At 40.6% G+C, this 11,065-nt stretch overlaps 1 protein-coding gene across 5 annotated transcripts in view; it reads right to left on the bottom strand.

Annotated features, from left to right (window-relative positions):
* Nucleotides 1-5,438: 5,438 nt before the first annotated feature.
* The window catches only part of USPL1 (ubiquitin specific peptidase like 1), a 41,766-nt gene continuing 36,139 nt past the window's right edge, over nucleotides 5,439-11,065 (bottom strand). For all 5 annotated transcript variants that reach the window (XM_024230773.3, XM_054528864.2, XM_024230775.3 and 2 more), the window contains one exon: nucleotides 5,439-7,512. In XM_024230773.3, coding sequence (XP_024086541.3) covers nucleotides 5,627-7,512 — 1,886 coding nt within the window. In that variant the 3' untranslated portion in view covers nucleotides 5,439-5,626. The remainder of the gene's footprint in view (nucleotides 7,513-11,065) is intronic.

Genomic DNA, 11,065 nt, shown 5'->3' with positions numbered 1-11,065 from the left:
CCATGGGCTCTCCACACAGCTTAGCAAGCCCACTGCATGTCCCTATTCAATTAGCTGTCCATTCTGAGACCAATATTTCACACCTGTCTTCCTCCATGTTCAACTCCTCCTCCCCTCACACCCTCAGCTGATGATCTATTTATTTCCCTAAGAAAATAATCAGAAGAGACCATTTTCATTCTTTTATCAGCAAATCTCTTAGCATCTACGCCTAAGTACTTTGTCTTTCCTATTAATAAAATAATTTTTCTAGCTCTTAGGGTCACACCACCTCCTCTTAGACACTGGATCCCATCTCTGGAGAAGTTTGCTCCCGCAAGCGCCCCTTCTCTCACCTACAACATCCATGTGTTAGCCTCTCCCATCTTCAGAACAGTAACAAAAACCTTGACCTCACATTGCACCACGAGGCACCAGAAAATGTTTCAAGAGTGAGTCCATAGCTCCAGTCTCACCGTCCCTTCTCTTGAGCCCACTCACATTTGTTCATGTGAAACTGTTCATGTGGCGTTAGCAGAGCTAACTTCCCTATTGCCAGAGCCAGTGGCCAATTACTCTATTACTCTTTTTCAGCAGCATCTGACAGATAATCATCCCTTCCTTTTTTTAAAAAAAAAGGAAAGCATTCTTCCTTGTATTTTCAGGGCACCACACTCCTATTGAATGAAGCTAGGCAGGCAACCATGTGACTAAAGGAAGAACATTCCAGGAAGAGCAAAAGTCAGGAGGAGCAAGTGTGCTTGGCCTTTGCCTTGGTCTGCTTGGGCTGCTATCACAAAATATCTTAGAATGGATAATTTATAAATATTAGAAATTTAGGCTGGGCATGGTGGCTCACGCCTATAATCCAAGCACTTTGGGACGCCAAGGCGGGCAGATCACTTGAGGTCAGGAGTTTGAGACCAGCCTGGCCAACATGGCAAAACCCCATCTCTACAAAAAATACAAAAATTAGCCGGGCATGGTGTCATACGCCTGTAGTCCCAACCACTTGGGAAGCTTAGGCACCAGAATTGCTTGAACCAGGAAATGGAGGTTGCAGTGAGCCGAGATCATGCCACTGCACTCTAGCCTGGATGACAGAGCAAGACTGTGTCTTGAAAAAAAAAAAAAATTTTGCTTACAGTTCTATAAACCAGGAAGTCCAAGATCAAGGCAACATTTTTGTTCTCCAGAGCTGTTTTAAGTCCCTAATTGACCCCATCCTATACCATGATCCACACATTCCTAATTCCCAAACGGCTATCTCCAGTGTGTCCCTCTCCGCTGAGCTCCAGTGTTGCAGATCTATCTTCCTATTAAATCATTTCCACTTGGAAGTCTCATAGGAATCTCACACCTAACACACTCCAAATGGGATTATCTTATCCCCTTTAAATTCTTTCCTTCCCAAATCTGACCCATCTCAGGAAATAGCACATTTGCTCAGTCAATAAAACCTGGAGTTCATTTTGACTCCTCTTCTACCTCACAGCCAATGCACACATCGTGTTGGCTCTACTTTTGAAATGCTACAATAATCCAACTACTCTCGAACACCTCCAGTTACCACCCTAAACTCCAAGGAGATTGTAATAGACTAGGACTCCTATTCAGACCATCTGTAGACAGTCTCCCCACTTCAGTGATCCTTTTAAAACCCAGACCAGATCATGTTACCCTCTTGCCTGAAACTTTCCTGAGGTTATCTATTATTCTCAGCTTAGACAAAGTCCTCACTATGGCCTACAAAGCCATATGAGATCTGGTGTCTGCCAGCCTCTTTACTCATGTCCTAACTCTCCTTCACTGATCACTCTGCTCAACCACACTGGCCTCTTCCTTGTCCTCAGTCATGCTGCTGTGGTCTCAATGTTTGTGTCCCCCCCAAAATTAGTGAAGTCTAAATCCCCAATCCAACAGTACTAAGAGATGAGGCCACTGGAGAGACGGTTGAGGGCTCTGTGCCCCTCTTATGCCACGTGAGGACAGTGAGAGGAACCAGCCATGAAGCAGAGCAGCTTTCACCAGAATGTGCTGATACCTTGATCTTGGACTTCCCAGCTTCCAGAACTATAAGCAATACACTTCTATTATTTATACATTTTACCCAGTCTAAGGTATTTTGTTGTAGCAGCCCAAACAGACCAGACACATGCCTAGCACTTCACTCTTCATGACTTTTGTTCTCCTGGAACGCTCTTCCTGCAATCACATGGCGAACTCCCTAACTTTATTGAAGCCTCTTCTCAAACGTCACCCACCTCCAAGAAACCTTCTAAGTCTACCTGGTCTAAAATAATTCTCCCTCTCATCCACTCCTCTTCTCCATAGCATTTAGTGCCATCTGACATAAGAATCAGTCCTCATTACTCACAGATTCCGTATTTGTGAATTCATTTACTTGCTAAAATTAATTTGTAACACTAAAAATCAATGCTTTCCGTGCTTCTTGTGGTCATTCGTGGACACGCATGCACAAAACAGAGAAAAATTTGAGTCACATGATGTGCACATTTCCAGCTGAGGTCAAACAAGTCAATACTCCACCTTCCTCTTTCAGTTCACACTGTAAACAAGTGTATTTTTGGGGGGGCTAGTGTCTTTTTTTGTTATTGTTGCATTTTTTTGTGCTTTTTGTTGATTTCACTGTTTAAAACGTCCTCAAGTGCAGTGCTGAAGTGCCGTCTAGTGTTCCTAAGCACAGGTAGCTATGATGTACCTTATGGAGCCTGTGTTAAATAAGCTTCATTCAGGCTGAGTTACAGTGCTGTTGGCCACGTTGATGTAAAGAATCAACCACATAGATCAAATAACATGTCTTTAAACAGAAACAGAAAAGGTTATATAGTGATTGTTTGACAAAAATCTCATGACCACAGGCTAGGAACCTATTTCCCCTAGGAACAGTATTTCAGTTTACACTAATTCAGTGTTCAAGGCAACTTTATTGACCATAACTACTACAAATGACATGAATCAACTGTATGTATCTCCTATTACTACCTAACATTATAAATTGATCTCTATGTTTGGAAGGCAAACTCAAAAGGAGCAAGGATTTCCTTCTAGTGTACTGCCTTATCTCAGGCTTAAAACAGTGCTTGGTCCTTAGAAGGAATCTAGAAATATTTGTTGAAAAGATAATTAGTACAAGCAAAGGATGAGCAATTCTTAAACCCACCCCTGCCTCCACCAAAAAAAAAAAACAACTCAAGTGGACAAGTTATAGAAAATGTTCAGGCTCACTAGTAATCTTGGAGCAGCCAGGGTTGGTTCCCCACTTCCTCCCAATATTACTACCTAGTGTTGGCGAGGGCCCAGAGAAGTCAGTCATGCAATCATCAAAAAACCTTAACTGTGCATTTCCTTTGACCAAGCAACTCCACTCCTGGAAAACAAAACTTGGATCCATGCAAAAATTTATCAACAAGGCTAACTGCTGCAATTAACAATGGCAAGACAGTATAAATCACCTCAGAATCTTAAAACAGTGAAACAATGGTTATCCATTAAAACAGATACAATAGGATCTCACATTTATTTAAAATCTATATGCATAAAATAAGAAAATGTTTGTAGTCACTAAGTATTAAAATGCATGGCCAAATATCTTTTTTTTTGTATTTTCCTAGTTTTTCCTTGACAATATGCACTACTTTTGTCAGAAAAAAAAATAAAACAACACAGAAGCTTAGGAGTAAATCTGACAAATAAATTATGAAGTACTGAGTCCCTAGGCAAAGAATTTTACTGCAAGGACACTGGCTGCCAGCCTTAAACCTCAGTAAGTACTGCTGTTAACTCAAATCTCTACGGCAGTGGTGCTGTTTGGGCATCCTACTTTAAATGAAGCCTAAGGAGTGGAACATATATTGATAAGCTCAGCACTCAACTGCTATAGTAGCCACTCTACTCAATCTCAGCTCCACAACTGAATAAGTACAGTCTCCTTATCTGTAAGATGTGATACAAGTATCTCACTCACAGGAATGTTGAGGTCTAAATGAAATAACATCTCATATATAACAACCAACATCTAACAAGCCTTATAAGCACTGGTTATTATTCTCTCCTAAAACAGAACTGTTAGATGGTGTCCCACTTTGGTTACAGAAGTAAATGTCTTGGGAAGAAAGATGGTATTTGTGATAACATGTAAAGTTTATACATCATCAGAAAAATAGGTAACTTTTCTGTTATCGATTTATTTATAGATTTATTGATCATTTAACATTACTAAAGTTCAAGTAATAAAGTTTCTTGACCTCCTCTGTATGGAGAGATAAAGGAGATAAGTGATATAGGGAAAGTTTACATTCCACAGCACTCTACTGGTGTAACAAACAGGCGCAGGCTCTTACAGAAGACCACACAACCATAAGGAAAACTGTCATACATTCATATACCGTATACAACTTAAATCTGCATAAACTCTTGAACTAATGATGGTGGCAGGTGCTCCAGTCAGCCTGCTATCATTCTGGCTGCAGCAGCCAGGCATGGCTGGGGCTGCCTGTTCCTTGGAGCAGGCAGGATCCCCACCCTCCTGGGTGCGGGTGCAGACTCAGGCATCCCTGCACTTTTGGGGGCCTGCTTTTGCAGGCTCGGAAGTGCTTGCCCCTGCAGTTTGGCTTCTCCCTGCCATTGGCACCAGCTCTCAGATCAAAGCAGTGGGGTAAGCCTGGAAGCCATGAACAGGGAGGACCTGAAGGCTGGGGGCCAGGCTGCCAGTCCCACCTGTAGGAGTGGGAACTGGTGCCTTTTCCAGACCTGCCTGTGGCCACCCATGGGCCAGTAACTATGCACTTCCTACCCTCTGAAGCCCGTAAAAAGCCCCAGGCTCAGCCAGAACTGAGCAGAGGGTGGGATGACCAGCAACAGGGAGGAGCAACCCTCTCTGCTAAGAGCTTCAGAGACCTGTAGAGACGGCAGAACCTGCCTATGGAGAGAAGCTATCCTCTCCAGGGCTCCCTCTGAGAGCAGCAGACCTCTGGACAATCTGCCTGCGAACAGAAGCTACCTTCTCCAGGGCTTCTTCTCTGCTGAGAGCTGAGAGGAGTCACCCTCTCCAGGGCCTTTTCTCTGCTGAGAGCTGAACACTTGAGGGATGACCTGCCTGCCTACAGAGGGGAGCTACCCACTGTGGGTCTCCTTCTGAGCTGTTCTAACACTAAATAAAGCTCCTCTTCTTCTTCCTCACCCTTCGTTTGTCTGCATATCTGGACACAGGACAAGAACTCGGGCACTGTGGGCAAAGCGCCACGAGCAACAGTTTTCCAGGGGAAGAAAACCACCCCAAAGATCACTCATAACACTAACATAACCAAAACTTCAAATCTAAAAATTTAATGCATCCAACTGTACAAACTGTCAGAAACTAGACGCCACTTTTCATCTTTAACGTTATTTTGAAATCCTCATACTCTCACAAGAACAAAATGAAACCAAAAAGGACAACACATTAAATGATTTTAATGTGTAAGAAAGATTACATGCTTCATGGGCAGAACCAAAGGTCAAACCTTACATTTTGTTCATGGTTATTACACAAGTAATTACACAAGTCCAGTGTATAAACACTACCTGAACACATAGTAAGTTCTTCTAATAATAAATATTATATGAAAAAAAGTTAAGTATTAATTCAATAATTCTCAAACAGATATTCATCGAAATGAGGTAGGTCTAATGTGTCATTTGCTAAAGCATTTAATGCTGAGGAGGAAAAAAACTCATCGAAAATATCAGTCTTCATCGGACTCTCCAAGTTTAATGTTCTAACGCAGGCATTATTTGTCAGAGAGTCTGGCTGAACTTCACATGGATTCTTCTTGGTGGGGCTACAATAATTATGGTCCTGTCTCAGATGTGTGTTCTGGGAAACATCATTTAATTCACTTGGTACTGGTGGTGGGATATGACTATCTCCCATTCCCAAATACAGAAAGTCACCTTCCCCATTTTCTGACAGCTCTGTTGAAACAGGTGTAGGAGACAGTAATTCCGCTAAAATTTCTTCATGAGTTTGACTACTGTACAGGGAAACACCAGGAACAGTGGTGCACGCAGACTCATTGGCAATATCAATTGGATATGGTAGCTCATTTAACAAGTCCTCTATTGATTCACAATCATTTGGAGACCCACCCTGGGGCACCTGTTCTAGATTTTCACTTGGAACTGTTCTGCTTTGCGGGGAAGACATAAGAGCAGCTAATTTCTTCTTTTCTGCCTTTAGCTTTTTACGAAGTTTTAGACGAAGTTTATGAATCTGACCTTCCACCAAGTCTTCATGGTTTGCTGAAGAAATACCATTTCCATGAGAACTGTGGTTGAGTTGAGCTCCACATGAGGTGCTTCCAGACTTTTCCAAAACTTCTGAAGCAGCATGAGCATGTGGGTGGGCAGCTGTGCCGTTAGACGATGGAGGGCCTGCTGGTGGCTTACTGATGGGAGGAGGCTTACTTGCACTCTTACGAGCTTTCTTGGATACATGGCTGGCCTTCTGGTTTATACCTTTAGTTTTAAAGCCACCAAAATTATTTACCCCTTTAACTGAAGGTTGTAAATCAGTTATAGTGTTTCTATTATGAGCTGAAACACAGAGTGGCATAAAAGAAGCACCCCTGCTTATTAAGCCTTTAACCCAACTTCCCACAAATGGTTTCTTCTGATTTTCTTTCAGACACTGATTCTGTAATGACTTAGATGTTGTGGTTTGAGAATCTGCTGTAGTTTCTTTTTTCTTCAAATTAGATACCTGAGATGTGACATGTTCTGGTTTTAGTTGTTCAGTTTTTGGTGTAAGGAATTGTTTTAACTGAGCGTCCTTTTCAATTTCTACTGACTTCACTCCCTGTATGAGACCAGTAGCATCAGTATTATTCACAGATTTAGTATTTACAGTATCTTCTGTAATCAGCTGTACTGACTGCATGTTTGTATTTACAACTTGGGATGGAAAACTTATGTCCACAAATTGGTCTTGAATAAGCTTTTCATTACATGGAGCTGATACTGAAGAAGCCATTAGTGATTCTTGTGATTGCGAAGTACTGGTTTTGAGAATTCCTGTATTTTCTGCTACAGGTTTATTTTCTAACACGAAAGCTTCAGAATTTAACTGTGAAACTGAGGCTGTTTTCTGGATAGTTTCTTCAAGTGTCAGAGGTAAAATATTATTGTCAACCAAACCTTTTGGACCTGAAAGTAAATGATCTCCATGAGTTACAGCTGTGTCCTGTGAAAGAGTACGAGGGGCAACTGATGTATCTTTAGGGTGAGTTACTGAGGCTGTTTCAGCTGAGGCAGCATCACCCACAGAACACGATGTTGAAGATACTGGTTTCTCATTACTGAGAGCGTGTTGGTCATTAGACTTTTTAAGTGGAAGGCAGGCAGCTTCTTTATCTGTCACTTGGGATGTTTTTCTTTCCCAAATAACAATATGTATCTCTGAAGCAGGAACTTCAAATTTCTTGTGCCTTTCAGAACATGGGCCTTTTAAGTCATCACATTCCAGCCAACTTCCTGGAAGATGGGAAAGAAGTGAAAGTTAGATACTCAAAAACCACCATCCTAGGTTAACTTTCTTCTGGCCTTTTCAACTGTTGTATCATTGAATACCCACCAAAGGAGAAGACTCTAAAACATGTTATTGACCTTGTCACCATTGTCTGCCATGTTAAAGTCCTTAGAGTATATTTAATTTTTGGAACTTAGAATTTGGTTATCACCTGATTTATCCAATAACATCAGAAAACAGAATGTTTCATACATATACATTTTCATGATAAATGAAGCTTGTTACCTGAAGGATCAATATTCGTTTTAATTCTTGTTTTATTTCTGAGCTTCCATTTTCACATTTGTCAAGAGAGAATGAGATGATAGATGACAAGGGAAGAGTTTAAAAACTAGGAGTAGGATGCACTGCCAAATACTGAAATATTAATACAAAACTTGGGAAAAGTCCATTACTTAAAGCAGTGTGGTCGCTGGCAGTTATTTTTGCCTGCACAATTTCAATGGTGCCATAGGGACAGGAGTCCTTATGTAGTCAACTAAAGCATGAATGAGGAGTAAGAAGGTAACCTGTTTAAACCATTCCTTCAAAAAAAAAAAAAAAAAGACACCCATTAGGATGGATATTATTAAAAAAAATAGAAAATAGCAAATGTTGGCAAGGATGTAGAGAAACTGAAATCCTTGTGTAACGCCGGTGGGGATGTAAAATGGTACAACTGCTGTAGAAACAGTCTGGCAGTTCGTCCAAAAATTAAACACAGAATTACAATTAAGACCCAGCAATTCCTCTTGTAGGTATATGCCAAAAAGAATGAAAAGCAGGGACTTTCAGTTCCTTGTCCACCAATGTTCAGAACAGCATTATTCACAATAGTCAAATGTCCATAACAGATAAATAGATAATGCATACAATGCTATTCAGCCTTAGAAAGGAATGACATTCTGCTACATCCCACAACACAAATGAATCTTGAAAATATGCTGAGTAAAATAAGCCAGACACAAAAGGACAAATAATGTACGATTCCACTTCTATGAGGTATCTAGAATAGACAGATTCACAGAGACAGAAAGTAGAATACTGGTTACCAGGGCTTTGGGGTAGGAGGATGCGGAGTTATTGTTTAATGAGTAGTTTCTGTTTGGGTTGATGAAAAAGTCCTGATGGTGATGGTGGTTGCACAGCATTGCGGTTGCACACAATGTGTTCAATGCCAAGGAACTGTACACTTACAAATGTGAAAATGGTAAATTTTATGTTATATATATTTTACCACTACAACAAAAAAATACAAAAAGTACGGCTGAGAAGTAAAGGAAGGTGGCTAGGTGCTAACAGATGGTGTGGGGTTAAGGGAGGGTATATTTCTTTACATTTTACTTACTACCACATGATAATTTGGGAAAAGCTAACCACAGGCTTGGATGAGTAACAACCTTTCTTAATAAATAATCAACAAATATCTGTACTTTCATTAGAAACTTATCAAAACAATCCATACTCCCACTGTATATATCAATATCTACACATCTATGAAACAGAAGTAGATACAAGAAGTGTAATGTCATGGTAATTGCAGCACAGCAAATATGTAGCTTACTCTATTTCTATGAAACCGAATGTGATAAATTAATAAATAATGATGTCAAACACCATCATACATCCCACAAAACATTTCCTATTCTTTGGATTACAATAGTGCGCACCCAAAGCACTGTATTTTTTCTAAGGAGTATATTATTTTAGAAGACATTGTTTTAGCAGTAGAGAAGTAATGACCAACACAGTGGTCATCATTGTATGTTGCAAAACATGTTTAGAGACACTTAAATATTGAAAGTGCACTCAGTTTCTCTTTTCCTTATACACGTGCATCTATCCTTTTTTGAAAAAAGATTTCTCAGAGCACACATAGAAAACTCATTTGACAAATTTCTCATAGTCACTTTTTAATGCTGAGAAAGACCTTATCTTAAGATTGTGAGGGAAAAAGGGTACTTGCCACCAGGCTTCAAAGGCTTCCTACAAAGAACTAATCTTAAGGAATGTGAAGATTAAGAAAGGAGAGACCTTTCCTTAGTTGTCACCTCAGGCCAATTTAGTTGCCAACAGGCTGGTTAATGTTAAGGTATCACTAGTGACTATCTGAGAACAACAAAGGTCTAGGACTCAACACAGACTTAAAACACATTCCCCAAAGAGAAAAATTTACAGACCAAATTAAAATATTTATTAAAATATAAGATATGGCCAGGCGTGGTGGCTCATGTCTGTAATCCCAGCACTTTGGGAGGCCGAGGCCGGTGGCTCACCTGAGATCAGGAGTTCGAGACCAACCTGACCAACATGGAGAGACCCCGTCTCTACTAAAAATACAAAACTAGCCGGGCATGGTGGTGCATGCCTGTATTCCAGCTACTCAGGAGGCTGAGGCAGGAGAATCACTTAAACCCAGAAGGCAGAGGTGGCGGTGAGTCAAGACTGTGCCAATGCACTCCAGCCTGGGCAACAAGAGCAAAACTCCATCTCAAAAAAAAACATATACATATGATCTGATATAAAAAAAGTAAATCGAGAGCATTAGTCACATAACAGATATATGAATTCTCTGATAAGTTTCAAAAGGGAAAACAAAATATACTCAGAGATCTGCTAATCCCTCACATACACACAAAACAAAACTGTTCATTAAGCATGTGGTTTATGTGGCTAAACTCTTGTCTACTACCTGCACCTACCCATTAAATAGAAAACTTTATGTATCTTTTGTTTGCCTGTGTCAGCGGTTCTCTACCACATGACCCACACTGGAATCACCTGGGGAGTCTTGAAAACAATGTTTAAAACAGTATTGCCATAGCATGTGCCTGTAGTCCTAGCTACTCAGGAGGCTGAGGCAGGAAGATCACTTCAGCCCAGGAGTTTGAGAACTGCCTGGGCAATATAGTGAGACGTTGTCTCAAAAAAAAAAGAAAGAAGGAAAGAAGGAGCAAAGAAGGAGAGAGAGAGACAGAATGAGAGAGAGGAAGGAAGGAAGGAAGGGAGGGAGGAAGGAAGGGAGGGAGGGAGGAAGGGAGGGAGGGAGGAAGAAAGGGAGGGAGGGAGAGCGGGAGGGCCAAAAACCAATACCAAAAACACCCAATATTGATATTTGGGCCTAATCCCCAAGGCTGGTCTAGGGTACAGCCTGGACATTTTTAGAAGCTAACTAGATGATTCTTCCATGCTGTCAGGGTTGAAAACCATGCTGCACCTGAAGTGGATTGATCATTCTTTGAAATGCAAAAAAAGTTAAAATAAGTTGATTTGTATTATGAAGAACTACTTCTACTCAAATCTGAAACAGGGTAAAACCTTAAGGTAATAATTACATTTATAATATAAGTTACCGTTTGTAAAGTGCTTTTATAATATGGTATTGTGTCATCCATTCAAACCATTCCCAGGAGGAAAACAGCAAGTGTGAAAGAGTGTCCAAATAACAGAAAATGGTTATATCAAAGTGAGCCCTTATTAATGGTTTGATACAACCGTTTAAAGGGATTGAGTTATCTT

This window comes from Pongo abelii, chromosome 14 (genome assembly GCF_028885655.2).
Source record: "Pongo abelii isolate AG06213 chromosome 14, NHGRI_mPonAbe1-v2.0_pri, whole genome shotgun sequence".
In the NCBI taxonomy this organism is placed as follows: domain Eukaryota; kingdom Metazoa; phylum Chordata; class Mammalia; order Primates; family Hominidae; genus Pongo; species Pongo abelii.
The sequence above is the reverse complement of the archived record's forward strand: the minus strand, read 5'-3'. Positions and strand labels throughout refer to the sequence as shown.